The sequence below is a fragment of the Gymnodraco acuticeps genome, unplaced genomic scaffold (assembly GCF_902827175.1).
Source record: "Gymnodraco acuticeps unplaced genomic scaffold, fGymAcu1.1, whole genome shotgun sequence".
NCBI lineage: Eukaryota > Metazoa > Chordata > Actinopteri > Perciformes > Bathydraconidae > Gymnodraco > Gymnodraco acuticeps.
In genome coordinates this window covers 154,608-176,225 of record NW_022991937.1, presented here as the reverse complement: position 1 = coordinate 176,225, position 21,618 = coordinate 154,608, and the positions used below count along the sequence as shown (strand labels likewise).

Here is a 21,618-nt window from a genome sequence, read left to right as displayed (position 1 = left end):
ATTCAAACAGAACGTGCTGGAGAGGGGGCGGGGCTTATCTTCTCCATGTAAATACTGTGGTGGAAACGACTATGTCAAAATTAACCTATTTGACCGTGATTTAATAGTAATACACGTTTCAAAATAATAATAATAATAATGCCGAAGTAACAACATACGGAAAACTGTTAGTAAAACCATGTTTTAATGCTTTACAATTTACATACCTAGATGCACGTGTGTTGTGTTTATGCAGTGCAACTCCCACCCAGTGGGTGGCTATGTAGAGTGATAGAACAGAGCAGGCACGCCCCAGAGAGAAAGAAAGCAAGTCACGTCACAAATTAGCATTTCTAAAATGTTAGCGTGGATTAATAAAAGTGCAAAAAGACAGCGGTTGTCCCCGGAAGAAACTTCAAATACAGAGAATGCTGTGCCTGTGTTGGAAATTGTGTCTGATGGGGAGCTTTCTTTGGTTGATCCTCCTGCTCCAAGTTCTAGTGCATTAGCATTAGCACTAGCTCCGCCGCCTCCTCCAGAGCCTCTAACGTTAGCTGCTGCTGGCTCAACTGCCACCACCAACACCGGGCAAAGCGATGCACCTGACTGCTGGACAACGGACAAGGTGCAATATTTTTGCAAGACCAATGCATGGCTCCTTCTTAAAGATAAGAAGCTAGGATGTCGGATATGCAGAGATGTCAAATCTTTGGGAATACACACTGGACAAGGACTGAAACTGTCAACTGAATGGGGTGAGTGTGCAGTGTCTCATTTCGGTGTTGACAAGGGCAAACAACAAGCTAGCCTGAGAAAAAAAATCAAAGAACATAAAGAATCACAAGCCAAAGCTGCTGACATCCTTACATCTGCTTCATGTGAAACTATTCAACATCAAGTGCAGTCTATGCATAAATCTGAATTAGACACCACTATCAGAGTTGTTCGAACGGCATATCAAATTGGCAAACATAGCCGGCCATTCACAGACATGCCAATTGATTTGAATGTACAGAAACTGAATGGGCTGAACGTGGGCAGGGTTTTGCACTCCAATAAAACCTGTGGCGAAATCATCGACCACATAGCTCATGAGCTGAAGAAAAAAATGGCAAAAGACATTACAGAAAACCAAAGAAAACTCTGTTTTGGTCGATGAATCTACCACTATTAGTGGTAAAACGGTGCTTGTTGTGTGTCTACGCTCAGCATTAGCTGATGCTGAGCCCGAAACGTTTTTTTGGGAGCTGATCGAGTTGGATGGAACAACGGCTGATGACATCACAAAGGCGTTAATGGAGTGTCTTGGAAGAGATTTTAACGAGGACTTTTTAGGTCAGTGTTTCGTTTCTTTTGCATGTGATGGGGCTTCAGTCATGCTAGGGAAGAGAACAGGCGTTGCTACCCAGTTGTGTAGTAAATTCCCAAGCCTGTTTGTGTGGCACTGCTCCAATCATCGTCTAGAGCTGGCAGTTGGGGATGTGGTCAAGGAGGTCTCAGGGCTCAATCATTTCCAGATCTTTTTTGACAAACTCTATTCCTTGTTCCATGCCTCCCCCAAAAATCAGAGGCAGTTAGCGCAGTGTGCGCAAGCAGTCGGACAGCGTCTCCTGGTGATAGGGCGTGTTTTGTCCATCCGCTGGGTGGCTTCAAGTGAAAGGAGCGTCAGAGCAGTCTGGGAAAACTACCGAGTGCTTCATGATCACTTCACAAATGCTGCAAACGACACGAGCAGGGATTCCAGAGACAGAGCAAAGTACAAGGGCCTGGATGATGTGCTCACATCTGCAACGTTTGTCAGCAATCTGGGACTGATGTACGATGCGCTCACAGAGCTCAGCGACCTCTCTCGGCAACTCCAAAAAAGAGAGATGACACTGCCTACAGCAGATAGGCTCTTAACTCGATAAATACGAGTTTTTGAATCCATGGTCACCATGCCTGGCCCACACATGACTACAGTTCATACAGCTCTAGCTGAGAAGTCCTTCAAGGGTGTTGCCCTGCGTGAGAATGGCAGGCTTGTACAGATTCATGCAGGTCAGTTTTTCCGCAGTATGGTAGAGAATCGGAGACACAGAATGACTTCCACAACCTCCTCTCATGTCAGCACAAGAGAAATCCCATTACATGGCCGGGAGGCCCGGGACAATCAGCTAATCCAGGACATGAAAGTTATCCATCCTGGAAGTTGGCCTGAAGAGGAGTTAGACGTACAGTATGGGGACGTAGAGGTGCTACGTTTGTGCGAAGTGCTGAAAGTGGACAGAAGAGAGACTGTTCAGGGCTTTCGCGAATACAAGGAAACCAGGGCATCCCGTACACCTGCTGCCATGGAGCCTCTACTGAAAGCAGTCCGAACCATCGCTGTCTCCACTAGTGAGTGTGAGCGGGCATTCAGCTGCATGAACGATATCCTTACTGCAAAAAGGAATGCTCTCTCTGTCAGCCGACTGTCCAGCCTGGTTTTCATTAAATGTAATTGACCATCACTAGGACAGTTCAATCCGGAACAGTATGTGAGGTCCTGGCTGGCAAAGGGAAGGAGAAGTGCTGATGAAAGAGCCTGTCCAGCTCCAGCCCCTGATACTGATGTCCCCAAGGCCTTCTGGAGCCTTTTCTAACAATGTGAAGTATATTGCAAAGCAGCTCACCCAGTGAGAAGACTTTTGGCATAATGTGCCGATTTGTACAGATCCTGGAGATAGAAGGACTTCAGACCAACCAGGGAGTTATCTAATCAGCTTGGTGTTCAATGTAACTCTTTACCATGGCTCAGACTTTGTTACTTGCAGTTACAGTTTCTCATTTTAGATTGTGCAAATTTTGCATTTGTTTTTACATGTTCTTTGTTCATGCTCTTTATCATTTTTCTGAGTTGGAAAGTTAGATTGCATCATAGTTTACTTTATACATATTTGTATTCTTCAGTGGTGAAGTATATTGCAAAGCAGCTCAGCCATGTGAGAAGACTTTTGGCACTTTTTCGTTTTTCGTTTTCTGAGTTGGAAAGTTAGATTGCATTCAAAATGTACAGAAATACTTAATTTTGTTAAAGCTTTTTATAAAAAATGCTTCTGACCAGAGCTTTGTTTCCTTGTCATTAATGTTGAACACCACCAGAGGGGCTCTCACCTGAAAGGTCTCTGCTTCATGTGTCTTCAGCAGAAGATCTAGACTTTGATTGCTATATTTTCAGTTAATATTGACCTTACTGAGCTTTAGCCATATCCGCTGCCTATCATAAAAAATGTTAAGTACAGTGAACCTTTCTAAAATATACAGTAGTAAAGAGACAAACCCACCAGCATTATAGTAGCCAAATTCTTGTTTGTGGGCTGTATATATAAAATTGACTTGAAAAAGTTGCTGATTTTAGAGTACTGGCACCTTTTTCATTCCAATTCAAGCACTGCCTTGTCCCAAAACGTAAGTGGTATACGCACTCTCCGGCGTCTCCACGCCGGCTAGCCACAGCCGTGTCCGGCCTCCGTCACGCTTTCTTGACTGCCGGTGGGCCGCTGAGCGTCGCGGCTAACATCTCTGCCCCGGGCTGTTGCGTAGCCAGGAAAAAACGATCCGCTTCCTCAGCCAAAGCACGGGGCTCCGTGACAGGCGTGTTGGCCAGCGCCGTCTGTACCCGGGGAGGCAAGTGACGCAGGAAAATCTCCGTGAATAAAATCCGGGGATCTTCCCCCCCTAGCAGATTTAGCATTTTCTCCATTAGCTGGGATGGCTTGCTGTCTCCTAGGCCTTGAATGTCAAGTATCTGGCGGGCCCTCTCCTTAGCAGATAAGCTAAATGTCTTAAGGAGAAGGGCCTTAATCGCCTCATATTTGCCATGATGTGGGGGGGGCTGCGATGAATCCCACCAACCTGGACGACGTGGAGCTCCCCAGCGCTGCTACCACATGGTAGTATTTTAGGTCCCCGTCACGGACCTGTCGGCAGGCGAAATGTGCCTCCACGTGTGCGAACCATGCCTCCGCGGCGTGCTCCCAGAATTCCGGCAGCTTTATGAAAACATCGCGCTCAGCCATGTTCGTTAATTTTCCGGAAACTTTCTCGGAAAAGTCGGGGTCACCAGTGTAGTGCCGTGAAAAAAGAGTCGGAGGCGGTGTATTAAGAATGGAGTTCCAATCTTTATTATCCATTACTTTCAGAGAGGTTAACACATGCACTGCTCTGCCTGATGAGCTAGCAGGAATGGCAGCTAAAGCTACAGGTGTTCCCCACTAAAGGGTCCGTGTGGCAACACAATAAGCAAGGTGAATTATGTCCAATAACGTGTCACCACAGTTTTTACTTTTAATCACCAGGTCCGTTTGCTTTGGAGATTTGATTGTGATTGGTGGTTTGCTGTGCATGCAGACCCTGCATGTCACTTACTCAAGTACCCCTGACATGAGCCACACAAGTTTTCCTTTTGTAGAAAGCAGCAGAAGGATTGTAACATGACGTGTTTGAGTTCATTTGCTTACTTAACATCGCACGTCCTAAAAAAAAAAAATGATTGCATTTTTATTTATTTTTTTAATCGCACGTCCTGCCATATAATATCGCGCATGCGCATATCGTTGCGATTATCGTCACGACTTGATATATCGTGCAGCCCTAGGATACATGTATTTATTATCCTTGCAAGAATGGAAGTAGTCATCACACACAGAGCTGCATGGGACAAAGTTCCCAGAACAGTGTCCTTCACATGCTTTATATACAAGACAGGGTGTTATTCAGTCACAAGATACATGTATACCGGTTCAAAGCAGTATTCGCTTAGTTCAGATTAGCTAAGGCCCACATAAGCAATAAACATGACAGTTATATGCCTATCTCCCTAGGGGCTGTGCCGTCATGTTTAATCATTGGAACATAGTTATCGTATGTTCAACAGTGTCTCATGAGCTTCATCCATGTAATCATGCATCCGGTTACGTACACAGCTACGTAGGGCCTTTGTTATCATGTTCCCAACAGAAGGTTATCAAAAGAGAAAATAATAATGTGTATTAAAACAGCTAAGATGAGTCGATGCAAACAACAAAACAACTTTAAAGTGTTATTTTTCGAACAGTTCCGTGTACAAGGATTTACTGTCTCAGTGGAATTCCCCCACCCACATCTCTATTTACACAAAACACTCCTGCAAGCCTGCAGCTTCCTCTGTCTATTGTTAGATACTTGGCTTGCTTGCTCGGTATCACGGTGAGACGTGAACATGTGACGCTTTACCATTGCTGGGAGACGTGAAGATGTCACGGTTTCGTCTTTTCAAAACGTGAAAAGCGTGACAGCTACACGGTATTGTTAACCCATGTTAACCAGTGGAGAAATAACCGGAAATACCAAGCAAATGCTACCCCGACGTAATGATTTATTTTTTAATAGTTACACTCGATTACAGCGATTTTCTTGTTGCCCCAGCTGGTCGACACCTCTTTTAGCATAAACAAAGGCTACATTAATGTATTAAATCGATGTTAATCCATGCGTGTGGATGTGGAATTAACGGACGTGACGTTGTGTGATTGAGTTGCCAAGCAACAGCTTCGGTTCATGTTAATATACAAACTATTCAACTACAACCGTAGTTATATTTAAAAACATGTTAGAAGGCCTCACGAAATACTTTAATGCACATTAAAATGTAAATGTGAAGGAATGTGTGTATAACAAAATACATCGGTCATTAAACGAAACCGGAAACAGAGGTAGGCAAGATCCTCAGCTCGATGATTGGATGGTTATCCGCAATGCATGCTGGGATTTGGTGTTTATGTGATGTGAAATCTGAAAACGTTTTTAAAAAATACAATAATACTTTATTCCGAGTGTGCTTGCTTTTCTCTTTGAAAGTCATCACATAACGGCATTGTAATACACGGTTCGGCTGCATTAAATATTACATATCTGCCGTAATTCTCTATTTATAGAGCCCTGCTGAGAAGACTTCTGGACAAACAGGAGAACTGCCGCCAAAACTGAATACGTGACGTTGATCATAAATATATAAGCAATTATACAACATCTTACATTTATTTTCACACAATACGTCTCCTTGCAGTATCAACACTAATTCGGCTGACTTTTATATTTGATCCAATTGGTAGATAGGCTGTATTTACACCATAACCGTGCAGAGCTGATAGAAAGGGACACCTGGTGGTCAAAGCACGTTATTGAATTGTATTATTTTATTATTAGATATTAATAGGAGGATGTGCAAAACAGACAAACTAATAAGGCTTAATTTAAACATTAAAGAGTACTTTAGGTTAAGGTCTTATTTTGAATAAGAAAAAAGCTTTAAGAAGAATATGGAGGGATGAAACCCTCTTGAAACCGCAGGTCCTTCCTTCCTGCAGCGGTCAGACTTTACAACCAGCACTGCCCCTTGTAGACCCTCCTAGACACACCACAACACAGACTATAACACCCCTTGCTGCTAAATACAAACCAACTTTGTGCAATATGTGCAATATATATGTGCCATTAATAACTGTGTAATTTATACCTGGCCACTAAATCAATATATATGCCGTTTTGTTTTTGATCTGTATTTTTGAAAATGTTGTAACTTTTTATCTTTTTTTTAGCATATTGTTTAATATATTATAACTTAGTACTTTTTTAGCATATTGTTTATTTTATTCTAACTTAGTACTTTTTTAACGCATGTAAGATATGCAACACTAAGCTGTCTGTGGCTCTTTCCTGCTGTAACGCTGCACATTTCCCCTCTGTGGAACTAATAAAGGTATTCTGATTCTGATTCTTTAATGGTCACACATGCAGAGCACACAGCACACACAGTGACATTTGTATCTACAGATAAATATTAAGCCTGACAAAGTACTTAACGTCTAATATATTGCTTTCCTGCAATGTTAACTATGTTTAAGCACTTATTTGTTTATTATTTGTTTATTATTAAACTGATATTATACATATGTATTATACTCTTATAAGATGTATGTAGATAGTATAAGAAATGTGCAGAATGACAGTTTAATGGTGGAGTATAAACACATATTGATAGATGTCTTGTAATGCACTGTTGAGGAACCTGCGACCCAAGTTTTTCATTCATTGCATAACTACACAGTAGTTGTGTATAATATGATATGTCAATAAACCTTAGCTTATAAAATCTTGAAATCTTGAAAGGGATGTTCAAACTAGTCATTATATACAGCCTTTAATGAACTATTAGTAGAGAATAACGAGTAATGAATATACTTTATAGAGATCCTATTAATATCTAATAATAAAATGCAATAACGTGCTTTGACCACCAGGTGTCCCTTTCTATCAGCTCTGCACGGTTATGGTTTAAATACAGCCTATCTACTAGGGGTGTAATGGTACACGTACCGAAATTATTCGGTACGGGCCCTTCGGTTCGGTACAGGTGTGTACCGAAGTGTACCGAACGAATATAACGTTAAACGTAAAAAATTGAGAACGTGAATAACTTTTTGGAAGTAATCTCAGGTGCTGCGTCGCAGCATTCAGAGTAATTTGCTCACATTGGGTTCAACGCGTCATAGAGCGAGCAAGTCATTTCATTGGATGAGAGGCATACTATGAGAGCTGGTCAGAGGGATGCGTTCACATGTAGTCAGTAATTTGAGGAACTGTCAAAAATTAATGGCGAACGCAGATAAAGTTGAGCTCGAAAATCATCCAGCATCATTGAAGTCTCCGGTTTGGGAACATTTTGGTTTCGCAGTTACGTACAAGGATGACGGACAAAGACAGGTGAACCGAACCAAAGCTGTTTGTCGGCATTGTTCAACTAAAATTGGTTACGCGGCTGGCAATACATCAAACTTGCACACTCTTGAAAAGGCATCACCCGAACGTGAATATCACCGGTACCAAAAGAAAAAAGACTGAAGTGCAAACCCAACTCCCAATAGCATTTAAGCCTCCACCACTCACAAAAAGTTCAGACCGAGCCAAAGCTATTACAAACGCCAAATATCCTTATGTTGCCATGTTAGCAAAGCGCTACCTGGCTGTATCTGCTCCCTCTGTCCCTAGCGAGAGGGTTTTCTCCACAGCAGGAGACATTGTTAGTGCCAGCAGATCTGCCCTTTCGGCAAGTAATGTGGACAAGATAATTTTTATTTAAAAAAACATGAAAATACAATGACAAGCAAGTCCTAATGTCAAACTGGCTGCTTAGGTGCTAGTACAGTACAGTTCAAATACAGATTATTTCAGTTCATCGAAATGCTGCACCTTAATGTTCATTTTATTATATTTTGTATTTATTTGAGTGAATATTCACAGTTTAATAATAATTAAAAACCCAAAACTAATAGTTTATGTTTTGTGAGTACTAGTACAGTAAAGTTCAAATACAGATTATTTCAGTTCATCGAAATGCTGCACCTTAATGTTTATTTTATTATATTTTGTATTTATTTGAGTGAATACATTATTCACAGTTTAATAATAATAATAAAAAAAAATATATATATGTTTTGTTTTGTGAAAAAAAATTCTGCTGTACCGAAAACGTACCGAACCGAACCGTGACCAAAAAACCGAGGTATGTACCGAACCGAAATGTTTGTGAACCGTTACACCCCTACTATCTACCAATTGGATCAAATATAAAAGTCAGCCGAATTAGTGTTGATACTGCAAGGAGACGCATTGTGTGAAAAGAAATGTAAGATGTTGTATAATTGCTTATATATTTATGATCAACGTCACGTGTTCAGTTTTGGCGGCAGTTCTCCTGTTTGTCCAGAAGTCTTCTCAGCAGGGCTCTATAAATAGAGAACTACGGCAGTTATGTAATATTTAATGCAGCCGAACCGTGTATTACAATGCCGTTATGTGATGACTTTCAAAGAGTAAAGCAAGCACACTCGGAATAAAGTATTATTGTATTTTTAAAAAACGTTTTCAGATTTCACATCACATAAACACCAAATCCCAGCATGCATTACGGATAACCATCCAATCATCGAGCTGAGGATCTTGCCTACGTCTGTTTCCGGTTTCGTTTAATGACCGATGTATTTTGTTATACACACATTCCTTCACATTTACATTTTAATGTGCATTAAAGTATTTCGTGAGGCCTTCTAACATGTTTTTAAATATAACTACGGTTGTAGTTGAATAGTTTGTAAATTAACATGAACCGAAGCTGTTGCTTGGCAACTCAATCACACAACGTCACGTCCGTTAATTCCACATCCACACGCATGGATTAACATCGATTTAATACATTAATGTAGCCTTTGTTTATGCTAAAAGAGATGTCGACCAGCTGGCGCAACAAGAACATCGCTGTAATCGAGTGTGACTATTAAAAAATAAATCATTACGTCGGGGTAGCATTTGCTTGGTATTTCCGGTTATTTCTCCATGGGTTAACAATACCGTGTAGCTGTCACGCTTTTCACGTTTTGAAAAGACGAAACCGTGACATCTTCACGTCTCCCAGCAATGGTAAAGCGTCACATGTTCACGTCTCACCGTGATACCGGGTTGAATGTATCACCTTGACCAGGGGCGGCGGGTGCTGTAGGCTAGGGAAGGCTAAGCCTTCCCAAATATTTGTGTAACTGCATCCTGGTAAAATAAAAATATAATGTCTTTTACATTAGCGCTGCTATGCAGCCACCTGTGCCCTGTACCACGAAGCCAGTTCAACAGACCCTGGATATGCTTGAGTTATCTTAACTAACCCTAACAAACGAGATCTCGCTAAACGGTCCTACGGCGCTGGTTATCAACTCGGTAAATCAAGCCAGGGTTTCTCTCTCCAGCTGAGAACGCGTTCACGTGAAAGGGGCGGGGTTAGCTACATTTGACCAATCACAAACAGGGACAAGTGTACTGACAGCGCAACATCATACTTCATTAATGAAAAGTAAACTAATATTAGACAAATATGAACTTTAAACATCCATGATGACTTAAACATATAATCCAGGATACAAGCCACATAGTTGCTGCAAGGAGAATACAGAACAACTCGTTAAAAAATAAACTACCGAGTGTTTGAAAGCGTACAACAGTTTTATGATACTGCCCCATCTAAAACACGAGGGGATCTGACTTTATTACATTTGAGTTGAGTGTTTCGTCAACTTAATGTGTTGCTTAAAATAATACGTCTGCATACAGTATATGTGACAATGTAACTAAGTGTTGCACGGCCAGATACGGCTCGAGAAGCTGACTCAGATAAGGAAATATTGTGATATCGATGATCTGATTGATGATGTGATGTCAGTGTGATATGAATGATAAGTGCGACACGTCGGCGTCTTCTCTGCATACGGCAGTTTAAACTGCATTTCCTTTTTCCTGTAATATGACTTGATATATTTAAACTCCGCACACTGAGCTCTGATCGGTTAGCAGGTGGTGCTTTCACTGAGTTGATCTCTTTTCTATAGACGCCGGAGGCGGGCAGCGTAAGATGAAAAAAAAAGTTATGTAGCCTTCCCAAACCTGAGCCTCACGCGCCGCCTATGACCTTGACCTTGATTTGCACAGCAGCCTCTCTGTGAAAAGTCAACAATAATCTCTCACTGCAGCTAAAGTAGTGTAGATAAGAGGATTCAGCAGTTTAGAGATCCATGAGGTTTAGGTTTTTTAAATCCCTTAAATCAGGTGCCTTAGAAAGCATGATAACAGTGTAATGGTTCAGCTGCAATTAGTACGTTAAAGTTAAAACAATGACCGCTTATTCTCTCTCCCTGTTTCTTCCAGTTCCACCGATGGAAGTGACCATTCTTGAGAATTCTGAAGGCTCCTTTATATGTGAGGCTGAAGCAAATCCACCTGCAAACATCACCTGGAGCAGGTACTGTCGTCTGAATAAACTGGTTTCGTTAACAGGATCTTAATCAAACAATATATTGTAATATGTTTAACCTTGAAGAACTGTGTGGTTTGTTGTTCTCACAATCTATGGTCGGATGGTAAGAGTTGTGCAACTAGCCAAATGTATTTATAAATAGTGTGTTGTAAAATTTACATTTTGGATTATTGTTTTAGCTGTATTGAACCTCCATGGTGCTCCAATAAAAAGCATTGTCTAAAGAATTCAAAACTCTAGAGACATATCCCAAAATGTTTGAATGGCAGTAAAAGTACATTTTAAAAGGTTAATTATAATGTGTAGATAGATATATGCTTGCAGCTGGTCAATAATGCGCTCTCCTTTCAGCTCTTGTTTCTCGTTTCTAACCCGAGGCAATATTTGTTTCCAGAAAGACGACACATTGTTTGCATATGGTTCACAGGTGGCTCCACTGTCCATATGTTGACTCCATAAAACCATTATCAGTGCAGACTCGTTGTCTCGGAAACGGAGCTTATCATCATGTCCTGTTGAAAGGATTAGTTCAGGAGAAGATTGAAGCGTCATGGAAATTATTTTGTCAGCAAAGAAATTAGTTTTGTTTTCCAGCAAACTCCACCGGCTGATGAATTTATGTGATATCAGCAGCATCAGCCTTGGTTATAAGGTTGTTGCTAAACTAAACTATAATCTGTGCTGGTCAGGAGTGAACTTGGAGCCTCAGACTTTGAGCCAACATGTTTTTAGCCAACATGGGTATCAGTCCTTAAAAAATAGACGAGCCAAACTACACGAGACGGAGTACAGAGAGGAGGTCCGAACCCTGACATTAGTGGGGGAGAGAAGGCTGCGGCTGTAACACTCGGTGCCAGGATAACAACCTTCATCTCACAGCAGCAACACACAGGAGCTGATTGTGGAGGTTCAACATAGACTCTAGAGGCCTGTACGACGAAGCCGGATTTTTACCTGAGCTAACTTCAGGTAAAACTCTGGGTTTCCGGTCCTACGACGCTGGTTCTCTTTTTAGCGGGCTAGATCTCCTCATCTCATCATAATATCATATATTTCCTTATCTGAGTCAGCTTCTTGAGCCGTATATGGCCGTGCAACACTTACAGTGTCACATACTGTATGCAGAAGTATTATTTTAAGCAACACATTAAGTTGACGAAACACTTTAGTCAAATGTAATTAAAGTCAGATCGTGTCTGAGACAGACGGGGCAGTGATATCATAAACCTGTTAATGTATGCATTCAAACACTTTTTCTTTTACCAGCTGTATTCACCTTGCAGGTGCAGCTGTGGCTTTGATTCTGGATAAAGTGTTTAAGTCATGGATGTTTAAAGTTTAACGTCTTCATATTTGTCTAATATTATAGTTGACTTTTGTTAGAGATTTGGAGGGATAACTGGTCCGCTTTTCAAATCTCCGCGCGTTCCTATGAAGCTGGTTATAATACAGGAAGGAATCCATAGCTACAAAGTAACCGTTAACAATAATCTACTTTAATGGCAATATGACAATGCAATACAATCATTACAATACAACATGATATATTACAGTTATATTGCAATGCTTAAGGAGTAATGCCGGCTTACTCCTGCTCCAGTCCGCATACTACAGAGCTACTTTCACCCGAGGGCAGCATGTGAAGAAGAGGCCGAACGCCAGGGATCCACCGGAGATATACCAGAGTAAGAAGGAGGGGTTTGGTGTTAGGTCAGCTGGTCATCTTTTCAGGTCATCTCATTGGGAGACGCAACGCAGCAGGAAACCAAACAGGCTCACTTTACAACAAAAGGTCTCAAGGCCTGCATACCTACACCTCCCCCACAGAGCCATAAAACCCTGTTTACTCCAACCAGCCCAGAATGTTTATAGCCATTTGTAGTCCTTACATTTATGAAAGGATAAAACAGAGAAATCAATATAAAACACAAACACAGGTATTGTTTGAACAGTATTCACTTAACTGCTACTATTGATAACCACCAGAGAAACCCAAGAGACCTCTCTTAATATCACAAACACTGCAGCTAGATCTAAGTTGAATGCAAATCAGGACATGCTCTCACCTTCCCCCATCTTCCTTTGTCCTCAAAAACACATGTCAACAGGCCCCAAATGCAGCTCACAGTTTTACCCAAATTATTCTCATTTTAAGCTTATCCATAGTTTGCTAACATGAATAAATACAAATATAACTCTACAAATCCCCCTTTTTATCTCCTTCTCCAGAGATAAACTTAGACAAGGCATTTTGAAATATACCCACGGTCATTCTTTTCTACTGTGTCCGTAAATCCATCCGAAGCTGGTATTCAGAGTACTTGAAACCTTCATGGAGACCGAACACCACTTTCCATGGCAGTGAAGGAACCATGAGGGGGTAGCTGAGTGCTAGAATCATCAGCCCCCCCCCCCCCCGAGGAATAGCCCACAAGGACAGCTAATAGGGAGGGGGAGATGCAGCTTTCCCTTCACGGGTAGAACTGATCAGAGCAAAGTAGACTCCTCTGCTGCGCCGTCCCGGCTTGCCGTGTCTTTGTCTCCCCAAATCCGCTGACAGCAGCTTCTGGGCTGCCTGCTAGAGAGATGTCTTCCTCCTCCTCGTCCCGCTGATGGCGGCTTCCGGGTCGATGCTGTAGAGATGTCTCCAGGGTCCTCCTTCTCCGGCCCGCTGATGATGCCTCCCGGGTCGTCTGCTGTAAGGATGTCTCCAGGGTCCTGCTCCTCCAGTCTGCTGCTTCCGAGTAGTCCACGTCTGCCAGGGCCACGTCCGTCCTGATGTCGTCCCCTGGTCCTAGTAGGTGGTTTCCCCGCCGCACACTGGCTCCCGTGGTACGAGCTGTCCCCCTTTTCTCCCAGGCAGACGGCATAAGAGGTCCGCTGGGTCACTCGGTCGGGGTCGGAGAGCCTGGGGTTGAGCCACTTTGTCCTCGTGCTTCTCGGGTCCCCCTTTTGGCGCCGGTGACCTGTGTGGAGAAATCTGATACAACTCCCTCAAGCCTACGCTCAGCTGTTTTGACCCACTTGGAGCCTGTTGGTGGGGTGTCTTGAAACAACAGCCGTCTGTGAACAGGTTTTCCAAATTAATTGTAGACCTCCTATCTGCCAGTGCAGCTTCAGAATCTTAATACTTGGATTGTGCCAATTAAATAAGAACCTCAACATCTTTAGGTAAACTAAATAACATATTTCAATAGCTCTGAATTTCTGACAAGCATCTGTGTTTATTTTTAAATGAAATCCTTGAGATCCTATTTAAAATCCAAATATAATATGAACTGCTAATGTTTCTGGTAAAGAAACACACTAATGTTATGGATTCAAAAACAACCAAAATCACGATGCTAACAAAGTGAATGATTTCCTGGTGATACTGCTCTTACCTGTCAGTGCTTAGATATTATCACGCTGAAAAAATGAATACAGAATTCCAACAAACTGTCATCAAATGTCTTTCTATTATAAATTTAGATTAAATGTATATCCCCATAATGACCTAAATAATAAAGTATATGGCTCTTACTTCTTTACCAGGCCAGTTACAGGATGTTGTCTAAATTAAATTCTGTCTCAATACACTACTATGTTTTAGCTTTAACTGTAATATGTTCTTTCTACATTTCAAACCTCAGTTGCTCTAATGTCTGTTAAAATATTACAAAATTGTTTCACTATCACAGGTCAACTTCTTCGGTTTCACAGTAGCCCCTTGGCCACTGCTTCTTTGTTACCTGTTATAATTCAAATCAATATTTAGAAACATCTCAACATTCATCAAACAGTATCTTATCCCCAGATATGGAGCAGGTTAATTACATTCAATGCTCAATCCTTAAAAAATTTAAATTGTGAATTTTACAGCCATGTTGACATTTATACATTATACTTACTCACTCCCCCCTTTTTACACATGAAATCATGTGTAACAAAAGCCTGTAATGGGAGGGGAACAAAAACTGTCAGGTAATTGGTTAGGAACATAACGAACATTATTATCATTATTTCCACAGTGAACACTTCAGTGAAAAGAAGTGTTCCTCTCCGTCCTTCAGGCCTAAAAGAAACAGAATCTTCAGCTTTTACATTTGCAAACCGCCAACTCATGTGAGAGGAAAATATCACATGTGCGGTTTCCCCTTTTTGTGGAATTTTTAGGAAACCTCTCGTTTCCCTTGGAGCTCCAAAATAATATGTTAGTCCAAAAACATGCTTGGTTAGTTATTGTTTTAGAATCATGCAGTTACACTGATCACATGCCGGCATACATTCACACTCACACTGTCTGGTTGTCATGTCAAGTTTGGTCAGGTTCACCCCAGAGTCAGTCATCCACAGTGCCTTGTCAAGTTACACTGTCGGTCAGGGTCAAAGGTCAGTTGGTCTCCGTCTTTTTTGGCCATGTGTCGTGCTCTGCAGAGACTTTGACATTTCAGCATAGGCCAGTATCCTTTGTCTACAAAAATATGTCACGATTTCAACTATAATTTTCAAGATGATTCTCACTTGTCATTGGGACTTCCGCCTCCCACTTTTCCTGAAACTTGGTACAAAACTCACTTCCTTCGAGTACCACTACTAATTAAAATGTCTAATGATCTATTTCAGAAACTTTTGTACAATAACTATTATCTTGAGTCAAAACATTACTAGGATCTGCGTCGCTTTGCATTTCATAGCTCATTATAATTCTGGTCTACTTAAAAAACAATGTTAAACTCTTTAGCAGTGTGTGGAACCCGGGTGTCTGAACATGCAACAATTACTCCCTCCTTTATCAAGGATTTAAAACCGAAGTCTGGTAATAACTATGCCACAATGGCGAAATCAACACTTTAGATTGGAATTTAATATGTGGCTTGGCACTAGCCATTAATACAAACAAAGATTTGTCCTATAGAGTGGTTCCTAAAACTATCCTTTTAATGGTGATCAATATTGTAACCAATGAGATTGCTACTTCATTCACACGTGAATAAAAATGTCTTAAAGAATGATTTGTTAACATGATGAAAATATTGAAGAATATGGTTCTACTCTGTCAGTGTGTTTTAGGATGATTATCATTTTACTTTAATAGTTTCCTCTTTACTGCTATTTTTAATTTACCAAATGATTAATAAATCTTTCTGTCTTTACGTATTTATGAAGTTAATTCAAGTTATTTAAATGTGCGTTTCGTGAATAAGTGTGTTTATGTGTAACTCACTCATTCCCGTTCTCCTTTCCTCCTCCCCTGGTTTTCTCAAGCCGTGACCCCGGCCTCCTCACTTCTAATCGACCATGCCAACTCCTCTGATTCTGTCTTCTCTTCAGTCCATCAGCTGTTGAATCCATCCACTGTAACTTTTGTAGGCAGCCATTGGCCCAGTCACATCTGCAGCCCCATCATGCCACTGTTGTTGCACTCCTCCTTTACAGTCTCTCTGCTGTTTTTATGGAGGGCGGATTCTGCTCTCATGTCTATTGTGCCAAATCTCGCGGCGCAGTTTGGAACTTCATGTCCTTTTTGAGGGACCGATGAGAGTATCTCTCTGTATGTCAGCATGCTGGTTTGGTTCTGGATGCCACAGGTGGAGATAGTTCTGGCTGCAGCCTTGATGTAGTCTTGTTGTTGTTGTTGGTTCAGCTCTGGTTCTCTGTCTGTACGATGGAGAAGGAGGAGTCTCCTGTTGGGTTAGGTCTCGTTGTCTGCTTGGAGGGTCGGGATCAAAGCCTTTCTAACTCAGAGGGGGAGTCCAGGTCCCGGTACACATTACCTATAAGAAGTCTAGTACACTGATGTTAAATAAATCTAACCCTTTCCACTCTGTCTCTTTCTAATCATACTATCTGTCTTAGTTGTTAAATGCCATCTAAACAACATAATTAATGTCTACTTATGATATTACAAAAACTCACTCCAAAAATTGTTTCATCCATTGCTACATATTTACCCAACACAACTCTGAAATACTTACATGTTTCCAGCATCACATATTCCACACACTATGAAAGAACATCTCCATATCTTCTCTCATTTTAAATCCCACTGTTACTTCGAACAATAGTAAACCTGCAGAGCACACCAATCGGATCACAGTAATGAAATTTGAATCAAGTGTAGGCCTATGTCTTCTTTCTGAACATTTATTTATATTGTCTACATTTGCAAACAGTTCGAGTGTAAAATGTGTTTTGCACAATGTATTTACACTCTACAGATTCTTGAGTTTACTCATCTCCTGGTGCTGTCGTTGTAAAAAATGTTCAATCCCTAATTGTTTTGTACCAGTTTACCAAACAATACCGGCCAGCAATGTAATGATTAAACTCTAAGCTCGCATAAGTTTCAAGGGTGTGATACCCCCTTTCAGCAGCAGCAGAAGTTTCAAGGGTGTGATACCCCCTTTCATCCACTAGATGGCAGCAGCAGAAGTTTCAAGGGTGTGATACCCCCTTTCAGCCACTAGATGGCAGCAGCAGAAGTTTCCAGACAAAGGGAAACGCTCTACCTTGGTTTAATATATAACAGACCTCTGGCTTTAAGCTTTAGCATTGGTCTGTTATTTAAACCCCAGTTTTAAACGGCGACTCGATCTGATATATCGAGTTTTCAGGTTTTGCCGTGCAGGATTCAAACCTCGCATTCACACAAACTGCACCATTTCTACGCCACTCAGGAATAAACACCTGCAGATCCGCGCCAAACTGCTCTATTTCACGTCACGCAGGACTTTCGTCTACCTGTCGATCCACGTTTACGTTTTGTATATAACTTTCCTAACATAGTAAAATATGCATTGTATATTCCATTTAAACTATAAAAACACTGTGAAACGCCCACAGACAATCCTAAAGTTTTAGCGTATCCAATTACAGACAGGCGACTTTCATCGTCTGCTTACCTTATTTGCAAAGTTGCAGAGTCCTGCTGATTGTCTGAGATGTTTGAAAGCGTCTGAATTCTTCCTCCGCTTCGTTATCTCTAGACGTCAGGGTCACCATTTTGTTAGAGATTTGGAGGGATAACTGGTCCGCTTTTCAAATCTCCGCGCGTTCCTATGAAGCTGGTTATAATACAGGAAGGAATCCATAGCTACAAAGTAACCGTTAACAATAATCTACTTTAATGGCAATATGACAATGCAATACAATCATTACAATACAACATGATATATTACAGTTATATTGCAATGCTTAAGGAGTAATGCCGGCTTACTCCTGCTCCAGTCCGCATACTACAGAGCTACTTTCACCCGAGGGCAGCATGTGAAGAAGAGGCCGAACGCCAGGGATCCACCGGAGATATACCAGAGTAAGAAGGAGGGGTTTGGTGTTAGGTCAGCTGGTCATCTTTTCAGGTCATCTCATTGGGAGACGCAACGCAGCAGGAAACCAAACAGGCTCACTTTACAACAAAAGGTCTCAAGGCCTGCATACCTACACCTCCCCCACAGAGCCATAAAACCCTGTTTACTCCAACCAGCCCAGAATGTTTATAGCCATTTGTAGTCCTTACATTTATGAAAGGATAAAACAGAGAAATCAATATAAAACACAAACACAGGTATTGTTTGAACAGTATTCACTTAACTGCTACTATTGATAAGCACCAGAGAAACCCAAGAGACCTCTCTTAACCTCACAAACACTGCAGCTAGATCTAAGTTGAATGCAAATCAGGACATGCTCTCCCCTTCCCCCATCTTCCTTTGTCCTCAAAAACACATGTCAACAGGCCCCAAATGCAGCTCACAGTTTTACCCAAATTATTCTCATTTTAAGCTTATCCATAGTTTGCTAACATGAATAAATACAAATATAACTCTACACTTTTCATTCAGGAAGTATGACGCTGCGCTGTCAGTACGCTTATCCATGTTTGTGATTGGTTGAATGCTCCAAATACCACCCCTTTCATGTGAACGCGCACCTAACTAGATAGGGCAAAGCTGGCTTGAGTTAACGAGTTGATAACCAGCGTCTTAGGACCACTTAGCGAGAGCGCCTTTGTTTTGGATTAGGTAAACCGGGTAACTCAAACATATCCAGGTTATGTTGAACCGGCTTTGTCGTACAGGCCTCTGGAAGCTTGCGCTATTTGTATTTTTATTGTTGTTTTTTTATATATTTGTCTTATTTATGTCTTGTAATTGCACTGTTGAGGAACTTGCGATGTAAGTTTTCATACATTACATAATCAAACCATGTTTGCGTAATGCGTATGTGTTATGACAATAAACCTTTAAATCGTCAAACTACATTGGCCATCTTCCATCAGAAAAATCTGAAAAGTTTATAAAGGCAACATTTGAGGCCAGTGACTTGCTCGAAAAATAAGTGGAAAACCACAATTTAGGGTGAGTAGCTAAAGTATAGCCTAAAATATGTAGATTAAATTAGGGAATGTCTAACAGTGAAGTTAGTGTGGTTGTTACAATAGGAAGATAGCAGTGTAGATGACCAGCAGGGGCGCCGCCAGGGATTTTGGGCCCCATGAAAATATATTACATTGGGCCCCACCACCAGGCCCAGGCCACGCCAACCAAGCACAATTGCTGTAACCACATCTCTAGAACCCAACCGACTCATTTATGCTTTAAATAACTCTACCTGTACAGGCTTGCATCTATCTTGTAGTCCAATACTAACTGCACAATATTTACTGACACTGAGCGTTGAAAATATAACACTGTGCAGGTTGCAAATTCTACTGCAACATTCTGCTGCAGTAGAATTCACTATTTGATATACCACTAACATTCCTGATAATAGACCTCAATAGTCATCTTTTATGGTGTACATGCCTTTTTAATAAAAAATTTGAATCAAAATAAATATAACTTAAATATACATGACCTCTTAAATTAAAATAAAGTGAACATTGACACCAATATTATCATTTATAAAATGCTATAACAAAAAAAATAACATAAGCAGCAGATTTTTTTTATTAAATATACATACCAACTACAAAATAAACGGGTATTAAAGTGTAAACGGACAACAAAACGGAAATGGAAGTGAAAAGGCCCGATGGTGGCGCTAAATCAGAGCCTATTACCTGTTCTCAGTCTTTTTCTCATCATGCATCTTCTGTGTAGTGATCCAATGTCGTTACCATAGCCTTGCCCTTTAACAGTTATTACGAGCCCTTGCTCAGCCTTACTCACCAAGAGCCCAGCGCCTAGCCTTCTTACAGGCAAAGTCACTGATCAAGTCCTTTAAGTCCAGCTTTCTAGCCAACTGGCTTTAAATGGACAGCATGGCAAGACTGCAAAGCCTTATGGGGGGACAGGGTGCGGAGCCTAAAGATGGATCTGTTGGTCCTGGTACCAGGGGGGAGGGACAACTGATTTAGTATGAATAGCTGCTAAAAATGTACCTACATTTATTAAATGTCAGCTAAAAGAGGAGTGAAATGAAAAACCTCAGCATTTTCTGTGAAGATATTAATAGTAGGCTACTTAATGTCTGCAAAACATTACAATTATTATTTACAATGAACTAAGCTTAGCTAACAGACTAATTTCCACCACTCATGGACCACACCCACCTTTTCTTTTGAAAAACTGGGTGACATACTGTCGCCCTTTAGTCCCTCTCTCTTGTCTTTCTCTCCTTTCTTTTCTTTTTTGAAAGCCTGACTTTGTTAGTCGTTGAGACATCGTACACACGTAACTTAAGTACTAGCATCCTTGCTCACATGCTCTCACTCTCTGCCAGAAAGTGCGGTGCCGCACAGCGTTTGGAGGCAGGACCAAACCATTACATGTAAATAGAGGGGGGTGTACAGAGGCTTTGGATAATTAACTTTTGGAAGAAAAAAAGTGAAATGAATCGTAAGTTTGGTGAGTACATTATCAATGTAACGTTATATTAATGTTAATTATTGATGATTGATGAAAGGTTACTTTTTGGGGCCCCTGTCAGTCACGGGCCCTTAGAATCGTCCTAACTTTTCACCCCCTTACGGCGCCCCTGATGACCAGCACTAGCCTATGTTGTTTATTCACAGGCTACTTTGTCCTAACTTGCTGAAACAACAAATGTTGATTGAACTTTATTCCTCTTTCAACCTGTAAGATCTTGTTAATGTTTGATTCCAACAATGTTTTGTTTTCCCTACAGTTGTTGCCAAGCTGCAAGGCGATACGTTGATGTATTTTATTTCCCAATGTCATTTAAATACCAAAAATACTTGTTGTTTTAAATCGTGTGAAAACGAGTTATCCTCTCTGCCCCTCTCCAGAATCGACCTCCCGTGGCCTCAGTCTGCTGTCAGAGAGGGTGCAGTGCTACGGCTCAAGGAAATGACCCCTGACCTTAATGGCCTCTACCAGTGTGAAGCATCTAACCAACATGGAAGTAAACAACAACAGCTCTGTGTGTATGTGGCTTCAGGTAAGGTCTGTAAATATTTTATTGGGTTTTTGCATTTGTTCTTAATTCTGTGTTTTTGTTTTTGATTGTTTTGTGGATGTATTGCTGGAAAATGAATTTATGTTAGAAGTGTAACCTATGGAGTACAAAGGAGAAGCTTATACAGCTAGTCCTGGAGTTGAATCACAGCATGTATTCACTTGGATAACTCCTGGATCTTTCTCTGTGGAGCTATTGTAGCCATGACTACCTGAAAGGTCAGACCAGGACACAAAATGGTGTTTGTGGGCTTTGGAATGTTTCGGTATCCGCCCAGGAGCTAAAGGCATGTCCGTTTCACCCTCCCATCCCTGAGAATGAGACTGTAGAGTTAGAAAATGCAATATGGTTTACTTTCAGCCAACACTCCACTGCAGGAA

At 41.2% G+C, this 21,618-nt stretch overlaps 1 protein-coding gene across 2 annotated transcripts in view; it reads left to right on the top strand.

Moving 5' to 3' along the window:
- si:ch211-214p13.3 (poliovirus receptor homolog) overlaps positions 1 to 21,618 on the top strand; it is a 38,281-nt gene that overhangs the window by 11,865 nt on the left and 4,798 nt on the right. For both annotated transcript variants that reach the window (XM_034200357.1, XM_034200356.1), the window contains exons 4-5: positions 10,729 to 10,822; positions 21,069 to 21,220. In XM_034200357.1, the coding sequence (XP_034056248.1) occupies positions 10,729 to 10,822; positions 21,069 to 21,220 (246 nt within the window). The remainder of the gene's footprint in view (positions 1 to 10,728; positions 10,823 to 21,068; positions 21,221 to 21,618) is intronic.